General features: G+C 44.1%; 1 protein-coding gene across 3 annotated transcripts in view; it reads right to left on the bottom strand.

Moving 5' to 3' along the window:
- EFTUD2 (elongation factor Tu GTP binding domain containing 2) overlaps positions 1 to 21689 on the bottom strand; it is a 179410-nt gene that overhangs the window by 37904 nt on the left and 119817 nt on the right. For all 3 annotated transcript variants that reach the window (XM_068263300.1, XM_068263301.1, XM_068263302.1), the window contains exons 7-16: positions 18188 to 18223; positions 17972 to 18062; positions 15359 to 15441; positions 12984 to 13150; positions 12301 to 12425; positions 11123 to 11186; positions 6811 to 6901; positions 6597 to 6732; positions 3448 to 3575; positions 638 to 831 (exon numbers count right to left, since the gene is read on the bottom strand). In XM_068263300.1, coding sequence (XP_068119401.1) covers positions 638 to 831; positions 3448 to 3575; positions 6597 to 6732; positions 6811 to 6901; positions 11123 to 11186; positions 12301 to 12425; positions 12984 to 13150; positions 15359 to 15441; positions 17972 to 18062; positions 18188 to 18223 — 1115 coding nt within the window. The remainder of the gene's footprint in view (positions 1 to 637; positions 832 to 3447; positions 3576 to 6596; positions 6733 to 6810; positions 6902 to 11122; positions 11187 to 12300; positions 12426 to 12983; positions 13151 to 15358; positions 15442 to 17971; positions 18063 to 18187; positions 18224 to 21689) is intronic.

Raw genomic sequence — 21689 nt, 5'->3', positions numbered from 1 at the left:
GGGGGTTTCAGCGGGCAGCTTTTTTTTCATCAGAGCCGTAAATCACTGTCCTGGGACAAACAGCGGCTCTGATGAGCTGTAAAACTGCACTAGTGTGCCGAGTGTGCCGTTACAAGTAGGAGCAATCCTCTCCGGGATGATCAAAGGGGGAAAGACTAACGAAAATACAAACAGCTGACAGGGCTGCCTCCTACTCCACAATGGTATATGCTAACTGTGCGTCAGTAAGGTTTCTCTCCCGACGTGACTCCTTCACTGATTGTGGCTAATGCACTATTGTAATTGACTTTTATTCTACAACAATACAAGCTCAATACATTGCTCCACTTAGCAAAAGGTTATATTGAACGATTGTATAATAAGTCATTTCGCCATACTGCCCCTTTAACTGAAACATTGATACATGGCTTCAGTTATGTCAGAGTAAACGTGATGAAAAATGACAAGTGCTCAGATTCTCCCTGTCAGTCTACCAGCGCAGAATGATTTTTCTCTTGATAGGTGCCATTTACATAACAAATCAGCTGCCTCTCTTTTCTGAAAGTTTCAGATGCATTAAGGTAACCCCTACAGTCCTGTCTATATAAAGTACAAAACAAAAGACATTAGAGACCATTGAAGCTGCTCTGTCACTAACCTGGCCACGGACACCCACAATCTTCCCACTGTGCAGACTTGGGAGTCCTCTTCATCTTCTAGGGTATAATTCTCTCCAAGTACCTTCACTGGTTGTCCAGCATGAATAGTGCCACTGAGCACCCGGCCAAAGGCGTGAAACTGCACCCCGTCATCCGTGCTGTACATCTTGGTGGTGTGACACATCAGAGGCCCCTGAAACAGAGTACAGAAATACAGCAGATACATTATGGAGAGGGACATAATGCATTTACAACTAGACCTAATGAGGAATAGAATTTTGCCTTTTTAAAACAAATGGTATTTGCAATAGTTCAGTTTTAAAGAGAACCAGTATAAAAAAAAAAAAAGTTCCCCTGGGGGGTACTCACCTCGGGAGGGGGATACCTCAGGGTCCCAATGAGGCTTCCCTCTCCCCTGTAGCTGCAGGCAATCCAGCTCTGGCTCCCCCGAAGTGTCCGGCAATCCACACTCGCCAAGCCTGACAAACGCTGATAAGCGCTGATTTATTTACCTTCCTGGCTCCAGCGGGGGCGCTGTTGCGGCTTTCCGCACAGAGATAGGCGAAAATAGCCGATCTCCGTTGGGTCCGCTGTACTGTGCAGGAGACTTGCGCCTACGCAGGAGAGAAGCCCGACAGTGATCGGTTATTCCCGCCTATCTCCGAGCGGAGAGCCGATACTGCGCTGGAGCCGGGAAAGTAAATATTTACATCCCCGCTGTTCAGGGAGCTTTATCGCCACCGCAGTGGGACCGAGGAGGACAGGGGAAGCCTTAATAGGATCCGGAGGCTTCTGCCACCCCAGGTCAGTACCCCCCAGGGGAGATTTTTCTCAATACAGGTTTTCTTTAAGTAAAGCAACTGTGATTTCCCAACATGCATCACTCCTAAATAAGCAAATCATCTCTTTATGCCCCTGAAAGCCAGGCACAAATCCAGAACTGCTGGTGTACAGCAAGCTTACAATTCATAAATATAAATAAGCTCACCAGCCGTTCTGGATGTATGCCTGGCTTTCGGGGACATAAAGAAATGATTTTCATATTTGGGTGTGTGTATCATGGGAAAGTACAGTCGCTTACTTAAAACTGAATTATTGCAAATTGCTTTTTAGTAGGAGGGCTTTTCAGTCTTTTAACCCCGTATACTTCCCCACTGCCTCTGGGTGAGCTATCTGGGTATACTGTACAACTAAGGGCCCATTCACAGCGCTTTTCGGAGCGTTTTGCGATTGATTAGCAGTTTTTTTAAAATAGCTCCCATTCACTTTCTGTTTCAATACATTTTATTGAGTTAAATTCAGATCACATTAATATCAATGTATAGCATAACATTCAGGTTTTTTTTCTCTCATTCACTTGCATTAAAATTTTATTTCACGATCGCGTAAATCGCAGTGACTTTTCCCGGGGAGGGGGGAGACGGTATAGCAACAGAGGCTGGGCATTATATGCAGACCCAGCCTCTACTGCTAATAGGATTCTTAGAGCCCACCTCGGGTTCTCTTTAAGGACATATTAATTGCTCTGTGAAAAATACCGTATATACTCGCATATAAGCCGACCCGCATATAAGCCGACCCCCCAACTTTTCCCTGAAAAAACAGGGAAAAATGATTGACCCCCATATAAGCCGGGGGTAGGAAATGCTGGATTGGTGCAGCCCCCCAGTGTGTCCCAGTATAGCTAGTATAGTGCCCAGTATAGGTAGGTAGTGTCCAGTATAGCTAGTAAAGTGCCCAGTATTGCCAGTATAGTGCCCAGTATAGCCAGTATAGCGCCCAGTATGGGTAGGTAGTGCCTCAGTTTAGCTAGTATAGTGCCCAGTTTAGCTAGTATAGTGCCCCAGTATGGCTAGTAAAGTGCCCAGTTTAGTTAGTATAGTGCCAAGTTTAGCCAGTATAGTGCCCAGTTTAGCTAGTATAGTGCCCAGTTTAGCCAGTATAGTGCCCAGTTTAGCCAGTATAGTGCCCAGTTTAGCTAGTATAGTGCCCAGTTTAGCTAGTATAGTGCCCAGTTTAGCTAGTAAAGTGCCCAGTTTAGCCAGTATAGTGCCCAGTTTAGCTAGTATAGTGCCCAGTTTAGCCAGTATAGTGCCCAGTTCAGCCAGTATAGTGCCCAGTTTAGCCAGTATAGTGCCCAGTTTAGCCAGTATAGTGCCCAGTTTAGCTAGTATAGTGCCCAGTTTAGCCAGTATAGTGCCCAGTTTAGCCAGTATAGTGCCCAGTTTAGTGCCCAGCATAGGTAGGTAGTGCTCCGCCCCCCCGCCCCCCGCTGCTGCTATTACCTGTTTAGGAAGCGGCCGCTTCCTAATCCGCGTTCCTCTTCTTAAGTTTCTTCTCAGAGTATCACAGCAGCGAGCCCGGCGCTGCTGCTGTGACGATGTAGAGTGCAGGAAAGAGCGCGGCTCCCTATAGCGGCGATCTGTATCGCCGTTGCCAAGGGAACCGCTCTTTCCTGCCCCCTGCATCGTCACAGCAGCAGCGCCGGGCGCGCTGCTGTGATACTCTGAGAAGACACTTAAGAAGAGGAACGCGGATTAGGAAGCGGCCGCTGCCTAAACAGGTATTAGCAGCGGCAGCCGCGGGGGGAGCGGGGAGGGGGGAGCGGGGCGCGGACCACCCACCCACCCACCCATCCACCCACCACTAGACCACCAGGGAAGACTCGCATACAAGCCGACCCCCCAACTTTTGACCCCCATTTTGGGGGTCAAAAATTCGGCTTGTATGCGAGTATATACGGTATGCTGCGTACTTTTGGACCACTTTACAAGAATGTGACATTGAGGAATGTATTATGAGAACTCACCTCAGGATCACAAAGACTCATATCCTCTCCTAGGTCAGAATCTACACCGCCCGTGTATGTGTGCTCAATCTTGGCTCTGCCACCAGCCTTTGGGGAAGGGATATGCTGTACACACATATCCACAAAGCCTAAACAGTGGAAAGAAAGAGGTAAGACAATACGCTAAAAAATACAGACAAAAAATGGAAACTAAAGAAAAAAAGTGGCCAAATCTTCTCAACAAGCAGAAAATATCATCAACAAAAGGATCCAGAACAGTCCTTGCACCTGCATTCCCCAGCTGCCCTGGCAAATTTTACAAAGAAATTAGATAGAGGGATCCATGTAAACAGTAGGGAGAGGAGGAATTGGTAGAACATATTATTGAGAGAACTCCCTACCTGGGGCTACATAAGTCACTACAGAATGTAACACAAGTTGTTCCAAATAATTTAAAGACTGGGTTTATTACACTACACCATGCAGCAAAATGCAAGTGTTTACATGTGCTCTTCAGCAACAAAGCAGCTAATTGATTGATGAACGTCTAGAAAAACAGAGCACGGCACCAGTCACAAAATACAAAGCTTACAACAGTTACGGCCTGACAGCCGTTACTAGGGTCTCCTCGCTTTTACAGAGGCCAAAAAAGTAAGTTCTTTTGATTTCCGAAGAAGCAGAGAGACCCGAGAAACGCCTGTGAGGCTGATCTATCACCTCCAGTGTATGTAACTATGTTTCCTGAGGAACCCATTAACCCTGCTGGCGGTTAATTTTTTTTAGCCAATTAGGCAGAAATCCATTTTTTTTAATTTATTCAGCCGACGTCCTAACGCCAGACGCCTCCGATCCAGCCCATAGCGCTGCCTGGAACTCATTGGTCCGGGCAGCGCAGGGCTCTGGTGGGGGGGGCCCTCTTCCGCCGCTGCATGCGGGCGATCGCCGGCGATCGAGCTGTACGTGCGGCTAGCAAAGTGCTAGCTGCGCGTACAGCACTTTGAATGGGGCGAATCGCCCCACTAGAGGCAGAGATATCCTCCTGCGCGGCATAGCCCGAGCTCAGCTCGGGCTTACCGCCAGGAAGGTTAAAGGGAATCTGAAGTGAAAATAAACTTATGATATAATGATCTGCATGTGCAGCACAGCTAAGAAATAGAACATTAGTAGCACAGATAAGAGTCTCATATTGTTTCCAGTACAGGAAGAGTAAAGGCGTGTACATACGCCATACTTCTGCAAACTACGGGTCCGCCAGACCCTCCCGCTGGGCAGACATTCAGACGACAGTAGCACATGTGTACCGCTGTCGGCAGACTGATAAGGCTGTTTCTGAAGGATGCGCTGCAGATCGTTCAGAAACAGCCTTATCAGTCTGCCGACAGAGTGTTCCTTTCATATAGTTTATAGGGCATTCCTCAAGCCAAATACTTTTTTATTTTGTTTTAACACTCTCCCTATTAACTAAACAAGCCTCACCCACAGCTTTTAAGAGTGCCTTGGCACTGTAGCAGGGGCTTATGGGAGCTCAGTCTGAGCAGGAGGAGGAAGAGTTTACTAGCCATTGATTTCAGAAGCAGAGGGGAGGAGGGAGCAGGAGAGGGGACTGAATTTACACACAGGCAAGCTGATAGCATCTCCAGCCCTCAGCATGTGACAATGTGACAAAGAGAACATGGCTGCCCTCATTGTATCACAGGAATAAATAATCATACTATTGAAGCTGTTTGCAGCTAGATTTGCTGTGTAAACTATCTTAACTTTAGATAAGATATATAGACAAGTTACTTGTTATAGTTAGTTTTTCATCTCGGATCCGCTTTAATAGAAAGGTATTTTTGATAATTTTTGAAACTGATTACAGTTGTATTAATTTGGATTACCCGCAGCCCTACGTCCTCTCCGGATTTTTGTGCTGCTTTTGCATTCTGCAACTGGTGTCCAGCTCTGCCTTTGACATATATGCATACAGAAAGAGTGGGGTTAGGTACAGGAAGAGTGGGGTTAGGCACATGGTAGCGTTAAGAGTTATGGCTAGGCACAAGGTTGGTGGGGGAGATTGTCAGATCGACACACAAGTTAGAGTAAACAGAAAGTTATGGGTACAAGCATTTTGCTGTTTATAGGTTGTGAGTGCAATTCTATGAACGTTTAAAAGATCAAACAAAAAATGTACACTATGAGGGGGTGAACTTCTCGAGAGGTAAAAAAGGCGGAATGTGAACCTTGGAGGAGAATAAGCAAAGGTTTACTTTTATACGAAGTGTATCACTGCATGGTTTATCTGTTTGACTCTAATAGAACAACTCACACGTACAGTGGTGCAGGTGTACACAACTGGAGGTATTATGTAGAGTTTAGGCTTTCTTTAAAAGAGAATCTGTACTGTCCGATTTGTACAATAAAAATCATACCAATCGAGTCACTGTGATCTCCTGCATCCCTCTTTGCCATTCCTGCTGCTCCCCGCCATGATTCTGGCTTTTAATCGCCAGTTTTAGGTAGTGTTTACAAACAAAAATCATGGCCGCTAACCAGGAAGTGATGCGTGTGTGTGTGTGTGTGTGTGTGTGTGTGTGTGTGTGTGTGTGTGTGTGTGTGTGTGTGTGTGTGTGTGTGTGTGTCTCATGTTACAGTATACTACAAGTTTTTATTACATAGTGAACTCCAGTCAGGGATTCTCAGTTTCTAAGCATGAGAAGCTCCCTTCCACCTCAGACAAGCTGAAATTGAGAGCAGAGAGCTGTCTGTGACTAATAAACAAAGCACACACACAGAGCTTGCAGGGGGCATGCATAATGACTCCCTATCACAGCAGAGGCAGTGCATTCCTCTCTGGGTCGACAAAGCTTGACAAAGAAAAGATTAGATATATTACAGAGACAATGCAACTAGAAAAGGCTGCAGTAATCCAGAGCACATTAGAACAGGTATAGGAACTTATAGGATATAGGAAATAAGGCTGAACATTTTGTTAGAGTCTCTTTAAATTGACCAAAACGGTCATATGAAGGTGGACATTGCTGTGACAGATCTCCAGGTTTGAACTACCTACAGTTTTGTGGTACTGCATTCAGGAAGCACATTATCTTATTGATGGATTGGAATAGACTTCAGAAGTGCTAAGAAACATGGTATTATTGGAAAGATGTTTGCCATGGCTGTGTCATTACCTGTGAACTCCCCAAAAAAGCGGTTACACACAAGCCTCAGCAGAGGGCGGATGTTAAGCTTGAGCTCCTCCTTGGTGAGGTGGATTCCGAGTTCCTCCAGAGTCTGCGGCAGAGACGTATCTACATCCCCCACCACCTGCAGAAGGAACACACTGATGAATACTTGGGATCCTGAACCTCAGGGCATTAAACTTTACAGCAGAACCCTACAGACCTGAGCCAGGATCTTGTACAGCGGTTCCAGGACAAACTCCACAAAGCTGCGCTGGGAATTGCTCGTCGGGGCTTTCTTTGTGAACTTGCGTCTAAAAAAAAGGCAACAAATAGCAACACTTAGGCCCATTCACGCTAGAAGCGCTTTTCTGAGCGTTTTACGATTGATTAGTGGTTTTTAAATCGCTCCTATTCACCTTCATTAATATAGCGGAAAAAATGCTGATTTCACAATTGCGTACGCGAAAATTGCCGCAATTTTTCTGCAATTTTTACCGTGATTTTAATGAAAGTGAATGGGAGCGATTTTAAAAAAGCTAATCAATCGCAAAACACTCAGAAAAGCGCTTCTAGTGTGAATGGGCCCTTAAACTGAGAATTTCAAGATGCAGTAAAAAATATCTCTAGTCTGGACATGCAGGATGTCATTGCAATTTCTGAATACATTTCCCCTTGCTTATAATCTGCTTTGAAAAACAACTAATGCCCAATTTAGCTCCTGCAAGGATGGGGTCATGGGAATTCATTTTTGGACAGTACTTCTACCATATTAATAATACAATGCTAACATCTTTGGACCTGTTAAAGCGGAATGAAACCAAGCATTTCTTCTTCGCGCTAATAGATTATTTACAGCATAATATACACAGCCAGCATTTTTTTTTTGTTTACTAGAACAACAAGGGTTACACACAGGACTTAGAAGTTCCCTGCCAGCAAAGCTGGACATCCGAACTTTAGATAATGTTATCTTGTATTTAATTGTATCAAGTGATGAATGTAAACAAACACTTCTCTGACACTGTAGCCTCTACTGAAAACAGTCGGACAATCAAAGCATTTCTGCTCATGTTAGAACATGAATAAAGCAGCTATAAATAAAATGCAAAGTCAGCTCTCAGGGCAAAAAAAGTGTACTTTGGGAACGTATAATTTCTAAATGAATAATAATACTTATGCACAAAAGCAATTATGATCACCGTATGGAATATAAAAAGTAGGAAAACATGTTTTTATTGATTATGTCAGGGTTTTATACCGCTTTAAGGAAGCATTTTGCTGCTCTATTTATCTGACTTGTTCAAATAGCTCCAACCACACAACTGGCTAGAGTGAAAACTGAAGAACAATAGTATTTCTGCAGCTGCTAACTTTCAAGTGTTAACCCTTTTGAAATGTACAAATGTCATTACTATACTGCGTCCTGCTCTACCAACACAGAAATTCCTCCCAGTAAACTACCAACAGGCACACAAAGTTTGATAGGACCGTTCATCAGCCACAATGCATGACACAAATAAGGCAATGCAAAACTGATGCCAGAATGAGGAATCGCTGGTGAAAAAAGTCTACCCTCAACATCGCATCCTAATGTGTTGGCTTCTCTATGACCAACCACACATTTAGTATCAGATGCATAGTAACAATGGCTGACCCCCACGACCACCAGCCTGCCCGGATTTCCGCGCTGTGCGTCAGGCGTACTGGCTCCGCCCTACGCGTTTCGTCATACGACTCATCAGGGGTTGATCAAGCGGGACGCCGCGGATGGACCTCGTATTTGAGATTACAGACCTAACAGCTCTGCCGCTGTGAAATACTTAAACATCCATCTTGGAGCTTGTAAGTGTATTCGGGCGCGAGAGGCGCAGTATGGTTTTATTTTAGCAGACATATTACGCTATGAACATTTTTGTGTGTTTTATTGAGGAATAAATGCCGAATTTTATCATATTATGGATATGGATGTGGATTACTGATGAGCCTGGAGTACCACATATTGAGCCTGAATTCCACCTGTGAATTGGTGGTAAACATCTGGTGAGCCGCTCTGTTATTAGAGGTGGTGGGAATCACAATTGATCACTTGTTCACCAGCAACACGATTGATGGGAGTTGTGGTGGTTATCTTTAGTGGTTAAACAGATCACACTATGTGAAATTGTTTTTTACAGATATGGTAGCGTGCAGTGGATTTGTGTGATACAAGATCTCAAAAAAATGCATATCATGAAAAGGTTCTCTAAACAAGCTATTAACATAATGATCTGAATCAACTAATTAACTCTAAACACCTGCAAAAGATTCCTGAGGTTTTTAAAAACTCCCAGCCTGGTACATTACTCAAAACCGCAATCATGGGTAAGACTGCCGACCTGACTGCTGTCCAGAAGGCCATCATTGACACCCTCAAGCAAGAGGGTAAGACACAGAAAGCCATTTCTGAACGAATAGGCTGTTCCCAGAGTGCTGTATCAAGGCACCTCAGTGGGAAGTCTGTGGGAAGGAAAAAGTGTGGCAGAAAACGCTGCACAACGAGAAGAGATGACCGAACCCTGAGGAAGATTGTGGAGAAGGACCGATTCCAGACATTGGGGGACCTGCGGAAGCAGTGGACTGAGTCTGGAGTAGAAACATCCACAGCCACCGTAACAGGCGTGTGCAGGAAATGGGCTACAGGTGCCGCATTCCCCAGGTCAAGCCACTTTTGAACCAGAAACAGAGGCAGAAGCGCCTGACCTGGGCTACAGAGAAGCAGCACTGGACTGTTTGCTCATTGGTCCAAAGTACTTTTTCAGATGAAAGCAACTTTTGCATGTCATTCGGAAATCAAGGTGCCAGAGTCTGGAGGAAGACTGGGGAGAGGGAAATGCCAAAATGCCTGAAGTCCAGTGTCAAGTACCCACAGTCAGTGATGGTCTGGGGTGCCATGTCAGCTGCTGGTGTTGGTCCACTGTGTTTTATCAAGGGCAGGGTCAATGCAGCTAGCTATCAGGAGATTTTGGAGCACTTCATGCTTCCATCTGCTGAAAAGCTTTATGGAGATGAAGATTTCATATTTCAGCACGACCTGGCACCTGCTCACATTGCCAAAACCACTGGTAAATGGTTTACTGACCATGGTATTACTGTGCTCAATTGGCCTGCCAACTCTCCTGACCTGAACCCCATAGAGAATCTGTGGGATATTGCGAAGAGAAAGTTGAGAGACGCAAGACCCAACACTCTGGATGAGCTTAAGGCCGCTAGCGAAGCATCCTGGGCCTCCATAACACCTGAGCAGTGCCACGGGCTGATTGCCTCCATGCCACGCCGCATTGAAGCAGTCATTTCTGCAAAAGGATTCCCGACCAAGTATTGAGTGCATAACTGAACATAATTATTTGAAGGTTGACTTTTTTTGTTTTAAAAACACTTTTTTATTGGTCGGATGAAATATGCTAATTGTTTGAGATAGGAAATTTGGGTTTTCATGAGCTGTATGCCAAAATCATCAATATTAAACAATAAAAGGCTTGAACTACTTCAGTTGTGTGCGATGAATCTAAAATATATGAAACTCTAATGTTTATCAGTACATTACAGAAAATATTGAACTTTATCACAATATGCTAATTTTTTGAGAAGGACCTGTATTTATAAGTGGCAGAGTGCTGTCTGGGAGTGAGCCATCCTTTTGTGTTTGGTAAGTTGAAGGAGTAGTGGGGTGAGTTCCTGGTGGTGGCAGCTCCGGTGGGAGTGGTGGGGTGAGTTCCTGGTGGTGGCAGCTCCGGTGGGAGTAGTGGGGTGGGTTCCTGGTGGTGGCAGCTCCGGTGGGAGTAGTGGGGTGGGTTCCTGGTGGTGGCAGCTCCGGTGGGAGTGGTGGGGTGGGTTCCTGGTGGTGGCAGCTCCGGTAGGAGTAGTGGGGTGGGTTCCTGGTGGTGGCAGCTCCGGTGGGAGTAGTGGGGTGGGTACCTGGTGGTGGCAGCTCCGGTGGGAGTGGTGGGGCAAGTTCCTGGTGGTGGCAGCTCCGGTGGGAGTGGTGGGGCGAGTTCCTGGTGGTGGCAGCTCCAGGGCTTGCCTGCGCCCCCTTATTGTGTTACATGCTGGTTTGCGGGTCCCGAGCAGTGGCAGTGCTTGGGGGCCCCATCTGTCATGTGCACTGCTACTGCCTATAGAGCGTGTCCTAGTATCTGCAGCTCTGGTGCTTTGAGTCCACCAGGAGAAAAGCGCAATATAAATGTTCTGTGTCTTATCTACCAGCGTAAATTTTGGCACTCATCTCTCAGTTCCACCGAACAGAAAGTGCTAAAAGCAAACCATCGTTTCAGGAGCGATAGATTATAAGAAACAACCAGGAACTACATATAAATCTATAAAAGCCAGAAACTCCAAATAAAGGACAAGGGAGCTTGTAGTAGATTTCATGGGGCAGATCATTTCTGACTATCAGCGAAGTATTATGGTGAACATCGTTCTGAGTTCCCTCCCATCACATCAGCATGAAAGTTCAAAAACACTGGCTTCTATCCACTTTCACAAGAGGTACCTACGTTTTTGGATTGAAGTAGATATCACCCCACAGTCGTTTGGCAAATTCTTGATGGTTTATGTCACCTACAGATCAAAAATATGACAAGGTTTTAAAAATACTCATAATTCAATAACCCTGATCCATATTACGACATCGGTATCTGGAGGATTCCGAGGACAAGTGCATCCATCCTGTGCATGTGCTAGTCCAAACTTGAGATAATATATATATATATATATATATATATATATATATATATATATATATATATATATATATATATATATATATATATATATATATATATATATAGATATACACACACACACACACATATATATACACATATACATGCATACTTTTAATAGTTGAAATAAATATGAGAGGTAATCTCTTACTTCTCATGATGACAAAAACACCCGTAGTACTGGAGAAGTATTTATTCAAAACACAAAATTGACAACGCATTTCACGATTACTAGCCAGCTTCCTCAGGTCAGTACATAATGCCTTGCAGCAAGGTGGATAGGAGGCACCCATATCCTATTCACTTTGTTCAACTTGCTGCAAGTCACTGTGTATTGGCCTGAGGAAGCTGGCTAGTATCCATGAAATGCGTTGTCTTGTGTTTTGAATAAATACCTTTTCCAGTACTACCGTTTTTTGTCGTCCGTTCTTATAAAACAGCTTTCTAAACTTGAGTTTTCTAATTCATCATGGCTACAACAAAGGCTTCAGAATGTCAAGCTTTAGCTACCTTTCACAGAGCCTTCCCTTTTATTTTACATTAGTTACAGCATAATGAATCTAAGGGCCCTTTTCCACTAGCAATCGCTAGCGTTCACGCTGAACGCTAGCGATTGCTGAATTGCAATAGCGGCGATTCCCCGACGTTCGCGGCCGCGATTTTGCTATGCTATGCACTGCATAGCAAAATCGCGGCAAAAGTCGCTCCGCGGCGCGATCGCGATCAAGTAAAAAACGAATCGCGGTAGTGGAAATGACCTACCGCGATTCCTATGTTAAAAAGCAAACCGTAGCGATTGTAAAATCGCTAGCGGTTTGCGTTTTTGCGATTCAGCCAGCGCAAACGCGCTGGTGGAAAAGGGCCCTTACAGTTTATTTTGTAGTGTAACTTTCAGGTGTGCAGTGTTAGATTTCTTATTTCATACACTATTTAGCAAGATGTTCACATACCGAATGTGTCAGAGTAGATCTTTGCAAAAGAGCCCAGGGTGAAGCAGATGCAGTACTGAGAGCTTGCGAAGCACACATTGCCCAGCAGAGGAGACAGAATCAGATTCTCATCTGTGGAGAACATACTGGAGACAGACAGGATGATAATTGTTAGGGTGATTACAGAGTGAACAGCCACCACTCAGATGGCTTAAAGCGGATCCGAGATGAAAAACAAACTAGAACAAGTAACTTGTCTATATATCTTATATAAAGTTTAGATAGTTTACACAGCAAATCTAGCTGCAAACAGCTTAAATAGAATAGGATTATTTCTTCCTGTGATACAATGACAGCAGCCATGTTTGTAAACATTACACAGAGGCAGGCTTATCTGTATCTTCTGTGAAAAAAAAAACCTTACCTCCCCTCCTCCCCTCTGCCTCTGAAATCAATGGCTAGTAACACCTCCCCCTCCTCCTGCCCAGATTGAGCTCCCATGAGCCCTTGCTACTGCCAAGGCTCTCTGAAAAGCTGTGGGCGAGGCTTGTTTAGTTTATAGGGAATTAAGAGTATTAAAACAAAAACAAAACAAGTATTTGGCTTGAGGAATGCCCTATAAACTATAAGAAAGGAACACTATTATGCAATGAGTAAATTTCATCTCGGATCCACTTTAATATCCACAGCAGCGAATAGCTTACCTCAGCAATCCATTAACCTCGTCCACAATGTGCCTCAGCTTGTAGTAAGCATCTGTAGGGGGCAGCTTGAGTTCCAGGATCAGTCGGTCTATCTTGTTAATGCAAACAGTAACAGCGAGGCGCTCCTGAACAGCGTGTTTAATTAGCCGCTCTGTATTTAGCATCACCTGTGCAGGTACAAATGCAGATTATAATGGAAAATAAGAAATATTGTATTCTTTTTTTTTACTTTTGCTTTGTGATTTGCCTTTTTTTTCAAGATGTCATAATAACATTGTTGAAATAAGGGCTGTGGAGTCGGAGTTGGAGCAATTTTGAGTACCCGGAGTCAGAGTCTTCATATACTGAGGAGTCGGAGTCAGATGATTTTGTACAAAATCAACTACCCTGGTAAGTATTAGACTAAGGAGTCGGAGCCACTTTGGCTACCCGGAGTCGGTGATTTCATAAACTGAGGAGTCGGAGTCGAAAGATTTTTGTACCGACTCCACAGCCCTGGTTGAAATACTGTATAACGGATTTATTTAACGGTGTCTAAATAGCGTGTGTGTGGGGGGGGGGGGAGGTGTGTGGTTGTGCAAAGGCTTACTGCACCTCCCGTGCTCCAGCGCCTGCTTCCTTTTACTTGTTTTCCCTCCGATTGTGAAATTCCAGCAATCTCTGACCCAGACATCCAGCACTGTGCATGTGCAGTATGTCCTTTGGGCAGCTTGTGACTGTGGGAACCCAGAGTGCTGTACGCATGCAATCCCGCAGCAAGACGTACCAAGAGGACATACTGCTTATGGAGAGCGCATTGTATCAGGGTCAGGGGGAGCTGCCCAGGACCTTCACAACAGGAAGAAAAATGAGTAAATGGAAGCAGACCCATGGCTATAGAAGCTGCAGTAAGCCTATGCGCACCTCCCCACACAGGGCCTCAATTACAGGATTAAATTAGGACTAAGTTATCCTTTTAAGAGAGAAACAATTTCATTGTATAATAAAAACATGGAAACTTAGATTCAGGTGAGGCTGCTGAATCCATAAAACAAGAGAGACAGAGAGTGAGGATCAGAGAGGCTGGTCATGTACTGATATTTTTACTTATGTAATTACTTTTCTAATTTACCTCAATATTTTTATTTGAATGCTGATTATAACCCATTTTTGTATATGCTACGTATGTAACTACAAGAATATAATTTTACATGAACAGTTTCTGGTCTAAGTGTTTTAATGATTTCAGTGAGGAGTAACTGTTACAAATCTATACTGTGGCCATCAGTGGTCTAGTAACCCCTTTAACTGGCTCTAGGAGAATTAACGCTTTATTGAGTCAAGCTCCCTCAGGCCTGGAACCCACTACAAAACGCAATCGCTAGAGTTTTGTTTTAGCGGTTTGTAAGCTATTTCATGAGCGTTTTCAGTAGCTATTTTAAAACATGTAATCAATTTGCCAGCGGTTGTGTAGCGATTAGCGGTTTTAATTCTGATTGGTCCTTTAAATTAATTTTAATTTTGTTACAGTGTGTAGTAACTATAAAATGCTAGCAAAATCGCTCTGTGCAGGTTTTGATGAACGATTACGCCAGCGATTATATACTTTACATTGCAGAAACGCTAAATGTGAAAAATAGTGCATGTCCTGCATTTTGCGATTTGGTAATCGCAATCGCTCCAGTGGACTTTAGCCAGCTAGCGGGTTGAATCGCTCCCTGAACGCTCAGAAAATCGCTCTAGTGGGTTTGAGCCCTCAAATAAGTTAGTTATCCTATATCGTATAGGAGATATCAGAACAAAGGGCTTATTAAAGGGTACCCGAGATGAATTGATGCAAACGATTTTTAATTACCTGGGGCTTCCTCCAGCCCCATGTAGTCGGTCAGCTCCCCTCGGTTGTGTCAACTCCGTAAAGTCCAAGACTCACCTCAGTCGTGGTATACTGAGCATTGCATGCACCCTAATGGCGCTCCTGTTTCTGCGCATGCACAGCTTGTTAAGACTGTAATTGCGCTTGCACAGAATGCTCCCGGCACCGCGAGTGGGATGGAAGAGGCGTGTGGCTGGAAACAGCACAAGGGGAATGGCCCGCAACCTGGCTGGATCGCTGACTTCACAGGAGCACCGAGGAGGAGAGCGGGAGTACAACGAGGGACCTGATAGACTATGCTGGGCTGGAGGATGCCCCAGGTAATGGAGTGAAGACTGGGAGCTTCGAGGAAAACCGGTGGACATAAAATAAGTAAGAGGCAGAAAAAGATGAGAACAGACAAAGCGGCAGACACAGAAAGACACAGAGAGCTGAAAAAAAAAGGGTATCCATCTAGAATGGAAAAGAAACAAAGCCAGGAAACAGGAAGTGCACAAAGTAACTGTGTGATGAGGAAGCTCACCCCTTCAGCAGCATCAATGAACAGAACGATCCCATCTGATATCCGAAATCCTGCTGTCACCTCATCAGAGAAGTTCACATGACCTGGAGAATGAGAGAGATGTGACTTCCTGCAGAACTGCATCACAATCCACACAATGACCTTCTCTACAGATTACATGGCTCTCACTGGTAGAATGGGGATTAGAATGACCTTCTCTACAGATTACATGGCTCTCACTGGTAGAATGGGGATTAGAATGACCTTCTCTACAGATTACATGGCTCTCACTGGTAGAATGGGGATTAGAATGACCTTCTCTACAGATTCCATGGCTCTCACTGGTAGAATGGGGATTAGAACGACCTTCTCTACAGATTGCACGGCTCTCACTGGTAGAATGGGGATTAGAATGACCTTCTCTACAGATTACATGGCTCTCACTGGTAGAATGGGGATTAGAATGACCTTCTCTACAGATTACATGGCTCTCACTGGTAGAATGGGGATTAGAATGACCTTCTCTACAGATTACATGGCTCTCACTGGTAGAATGGGGATTAGAATGACCTTCTCTACAGATTCCATGGCTCTCACTGGTAGAATGGGGATTAGAATGACCTTCTCTACAGATTGCACGGCTCTCACTGGTAGAATGGGGATTAGAATGATCTTCTCTACAGATTCCACGGCTCTCACTGGTAGAATGGGGATTAGAATGACCTTTTCTACAGATTCCACGGCTCTCACTGGTAGAATGGGGATTAGAATGACCTTCTCTACAGATTACACGGCTCTCACTGGTAGAATGGGGATTAGAATGATCTTCTCTACAGATTCCACGGCTCTCACTGGTAGAATGGGGATTAGAATGACCTTTTCTACAGATTACATGGCTCTCACTGGTAGAATGGGGATTAGAATGACCTTCTCTACAGATTGCACGGCTCTCACTGGTAGAATGGGGATTAGAATGACCTTCTCTACAGATTACATGGCTCTCACTGGTAGAATGGGGATTAGAATGACCTTCTCTACAGATTCCATGGCTCTCACTGGTAGAATGGGGATTAGAATGACCTTCTCTACAGATTACATGGCTCTCACTGGTAGAATGGGGATTAGAATGACCTTCTCTACAGATTCCATGGCTCTCACTGGTAGAATGGGGATTAGAATGACCTTCTCTACAGATTACACGGCTCTCACTGGTAGAATGGGGATTAGAATGACCTTCTCTACAGATTACATGGCTCTCACTGGTAGAATGGGGATTAGAATGACCTTCTCTACAGATTACATGGCTCTCACTGGTAGAATGGGGATTAGAATGACCTTCTCTACAGATTACACGGCTCTCACTGGTAGAATGGGGATTAGAATGACCTTCTCTACAGATTACATGGCTCTCACTGGTAGAATGGGGATTAGAATGACCTTCTCTACAGATTACATGGCTCTCACTGGTAGAGTGGGGATTAGAATGACCTTCTCTACAGATTCCATGGCTCTCACTGGTAGAATGGGGATTAGAATGACCTTCTCTACAGATTACACGGCTCTCACTGGTAGAATGGGGATTAGAATGACCTTCTCTACAGATTGCACGGCTCTCACTGGTAGAATGGGGATTAGAATGACCTTCTCTACAGATTGCACGGCTCTCACTGGTAGAATGGGGATTAGAATGACCTTCTCTACAGATTACATGGCTCTCACTGGTAGAATGGGGATTAGAATGACCTTCTCTACAGATTCCATGGCTCTCACTGGTAGAACGGGGATTAGAATGACCTTCTCTACAGATTCCATGGCTCACACTGGTAGAATGGGGATTAGAATGACCTTCTCTACAGATTACATGGCTCTCACTGGTAGAATGGGGATTAGAATGACCTTGGGTTAGAGTCCCCATTTCATAATCTGTCCAGAAGACTACTTGCTAGAAATGTATACTTTCTCCCAGTGTTCGCATGAGCACTTTCCTATCAGACTACCAAAACCCATACTGGTAGTCTACCCAGCTTCCGTCATCATCACACTGTGAGCCACCTTAGGGACAATTCTTAAAGTGGACCTGAACTTAGAACTTCCTCTCTGCTCTAAAAGATCAGCAACAGCATCATAACCTTTAAAGAAAAACATTTCTTCAGTGGGTAAACCTGCAGGGGGTCTACTTCCTGTTTTCAGAGAAGCAGACATAGGGTTAACACAGGCATGGGCAAACTTGGCCCTCCTGCTGTTAAGAAACCACAAGTCCCACAATGCATTGCAAGAGTCTGACAGCCACAGTCATGACTCATAAAGGCAAATGCATTGTGGGACTTGTAGTTCTGTAACAGCTGGAGGGCCAAGTTTGCCCATGCCTGGGTTAACATCTGGTCTTAGCTGCTCTGCCAAAGGACTGCTGAGATTCCTGAGCTATCACAGCTTGGAGATTAAATTACAGTTGTAATTAGTCACAGATGAGGGAAAATTACACCCTCTAAATACATACAGGGTTGAATTTCTCTAGGTTTTCCTTCTGTCTCTGCAAGAGTTCAGCTCCACATTAATACAAATAAATATGAACATGTGGGAAGATCACTTTTGCACCAATGCTCAAGTGACACCCCGGAGACCAAATAAACCTACCAGGCGTATCCATTACGTTAAACAGGTAAGATTTCTCCTTGGTGTCAGGAAGAACAATGGTCACCGGCGTACTCTTCATCCCGACTCCTCTCTGCAGGAAGAAAACAGGGAGATTGCATATTTATTATATTAACTATTATATAGTGTATAAATATTCTATGTTTATAAATATTAACTACTCAACACACACGCTAAATGAACAACACGGCCACTTACCTCCTGCTCTGTGAACAGAATGTCCGTATAGCACAGCTGAAGAGGAAAATAAACAAACAAAATGTTACAAAGACAACAATGAATCAGATGGAAAGATACAAAGGCTATCATTCATAAAAGGGTGTTCGATAAAAAAAAATCTGTGCGGAAAAATACCGCATTCGATATTTTAGACTTCTGTGTGCTCATTCATAAAAATGTTTACAGTTGCGATAGCAGTGCGGTATTTTCCTGAACTAGGCTGGCGGTAACATGAGAAGCTGCTGAGTTGATACATTTTCTCCGTGCAGAGACAGCGTTACAATAAAAGGCAGCCCCAGCTTCCCTTTAGATGTGCTTTTTTTTTTTAAACTGCCTCTCCTTGCCCTGAATCTGTCTATTAGTCTTTCTAAACAATCTATTTAATTGCCACAGCTTAGAAGAACTTCAAGAAATGTTACACATGCAGGCTTTCTGATGTGAAATATATCTGAAAACAGGTACCCAAGGGGTTAAAAAACACCGCCTGGGGTATTCTGTAAAGTTTTTTTTGTACTGTTCTCACTGCTGCTGCCTGGGAGGTCTGTCTCCATTAACTTTGCTGTTATTCGCATGCTTATCGCCTCTTCCAAGGGAGCGGTATTCTCCGTACTGATTCCGCCTGCTCTAATCTTTATGAATTGACATTAGTGACAGGTGTTGAGATAATCACTGCAGAAGGCGGTAATTTATCGCTCTGCTCTGGAATGTCAGCTTTTCATGCAGAAACAGCTTTTATGAATGGACATTTTGCTAAATGCTCGGTAAAGTCAGCTGTTTCCAGCATTACCGCATGCGGGAATGCTTTATGAATGATAGCCAAAGTAAGATATGCAGAGTAGTAAATAGAGCAGCCCAACAAACTTGCTCTGGCTATTGTTAGCTCTGTATTTGGGTGTTAAGCCATAATGAAGCACAGGGCTGGAACAACAGGACCGGGATGGTTCCCTGCTGAAGTCCCGCTCTGCTCCAGGCTGCTGCTCTACCCTCTGTAAGATTGCGATCCGTGGCCTGGTCGTGGTCTTCTGCCCACGTGAGCCTCTCATGATCGCGCTCCTGTTTCCCGGGAGCGCACTGCATTTGTGAAGTTCACAGAGACTTGAACTGCGCAAACACAGAGCTGCCTGCGACAGGTGCAGGCTCATGAAAAGCACACATGCACAGAAGACCATGACCTGGCTGCAGGTTGTGATCTTACAGAGGGGACAGCCTGTAGCAGAGCGGAACTCCGGCGTGGGACTCAATAGACTTCTAGCAGTTGGAAGACACCTCAGGTGATTGATACTTTTTCAGCTGGCCTCATGTATCCTTTAAAGAGACTCTGTAATAAAAAAAAAAGTTCCCCTGGGGGATACTCCCCTCGGAAGGGGGGGAAGCCTCAGAGTCCCAATGAGGCTTCCCCTATCCCTGTAGCTGCAGGCAGTCCAGCGCTGGCTCCCCTGAAGTGTCCGGCAATCCTCCCTCGCCATGCCTGACAAGCAACATTTATTTACCTTCCCGGCTCCAGCGGGGGCGCTGTTGCGGCTCTCCGCACGGAGATAGGTGAAATAGTTGATCTCCGTCGGGTCCGCTCTACTATGCAGGTGACTTGCGCCTACGCAGTAAAGCGGCCTGACAGCGATCAGCTATTTCCGCCGATATTGCGCCTGCGCTGGAGCCAGGGAGGTAAATATTTACATCCCCGCCGTTCCGGGAGCTTTCTCGCCGCTGTCAAGGGACACAGGAGGACGGGGGAAGCCTCGATAGGATCCGGAGGCTTCCCCCACCCGAGGTGATTACCCCCCAGGGGAACTTTTTCTTGTTACAGGTTTTCTGTAAGGTTCCCTTTATTTTGGAGATATCTAAAATTTCAGAAGTAGGCAAAAAGCATCTGTCCATAATCTGGGCCAAAATCATAAAATGTCATTCATGGCTGAAACCGAATGATCAACAAAACATCTTCCATGTTCAAAGTGTACCAGAGCTCTAGCAAATAGAAAGATTTATACACCCCTGGGGCTTCCTCCAGCCCCATACGCTCCGATCGCTCCCACGCCGCCATCCTCAGTCTTCTGCAGCGCCGGTACCGGGTCCCCGCACTTCTGTCAGTCGGCTCAAGTCTACGCAGAAGAAGTGCTCTCTTTGCGTAGCAGCTGCTGGAGAGATACGTAGAGGGTGCACTTCTCTTACGTCAGACTGGCTCCAACTGACGGAAGTGCGGGGACCCGGTACCAGCGCTGCAGAAGACTGAGGATGGCGGCGTGGGAGCGATCGGAGCGTATGGGGCTGGAGGAAGCCCCAGGGGTGTATAAATCTTTCTATTTGCTAGAGCTCTGGTACACTTTGAACATGGAAGATGTTTTGTTGATCATTCGGTTAACCAAAGTCAAAGAGGGGACCGTTTCTAGACCTCTAGAGATGTGATTGGAATAGCGGAATGCATGTGGTGGGCAGGGACTGGCAGACGGGCAAACGTTTCTTGACTGCACAGCTTTCGGGTTGAATATATATATATATATATATATATATATATATATATATATATACACATATACACATATACACACACACATGCATTCACACATATTAGAGATTAGAGTATCAGAGTGCCTGAGTGTGTATGTATGTGTATGTATGTGTATGTATGTGTATGTATGTGTATGTATGTGTATGTATGTGTATGTATGTGTATGTATGTGTATGTATGTGTATGTATGTGTATGTATGTGTATGTATGTGTATGTATGTGTATGTATGTGTATGTATGTGTATGTATGTGTATGTATGTGTATGTATGTGTATGTATGTGTATGTATGTGTATGTGTATATATATATATATATATATATATATATATATATATATATATATATATATATATATATATATATATATATATATATATATATATGTGTATGTATGTGTATATATATATATATATATATATATATATATATATATATATATATATATATATATATATATATATATATATACATACATACATACACATACATACACACACACCAAGGGGTTTTGTTACAGCATACATTAGTTGATAATGAGGCTATATTCTACAGCCTAGTCAGATTCATTATAATTAACAAACATTGCATTGTCACTTTAGTCGATTGTGTGATCAGATTAATTTATACAGTGGAGGAAATAATTATTTGACCCCTCACTGATTTTGTAAGTTTGTCCAATGACAAAGAAATGAAAAAAGTCTCAGAACAGTATCATTTCAATGGTAGGTTTATTTTAACAGTGGCAGATAGCACATCAAAAGGAAAATCGAAAAAATAACCTTAAATAAAAGATAGCAACTGATTTGCATTTCATTGAGGGAAATAAGTTTTTGAACCCTCTAACAATAAAAGACTTAATACTTAGTGGAAAAACCCTTGTTTGCAAGCACAGAGGTCAAACGTTTCTTGTAATTGATGACCAAGTTTGCACACATTTTAGGAGGAATGTTGGTCCACTCCTCTTTGCAGATCATCTCT

Source organism: Hyperolius riggenbachi, chromosome 12, assembly GCF_040937935.1.
Source record: "Hyperolius riggenbachi isolate aHypRig1 chromosome 12, aHypRig1.pri, whole genome shotgun sequence".
Taxonomy (NCBI): domain Eukaryota; kingdom Metazoa; phylum Chordata; class Amphibia; order Anura; family Hyperoliidae; genus Hyperolius; species Hyperolius riggenbachi.
Note: the sequence above shows the minus strand (reverse complement) of the source record. Positions and strands in the feature narration are given on the sequence as shown.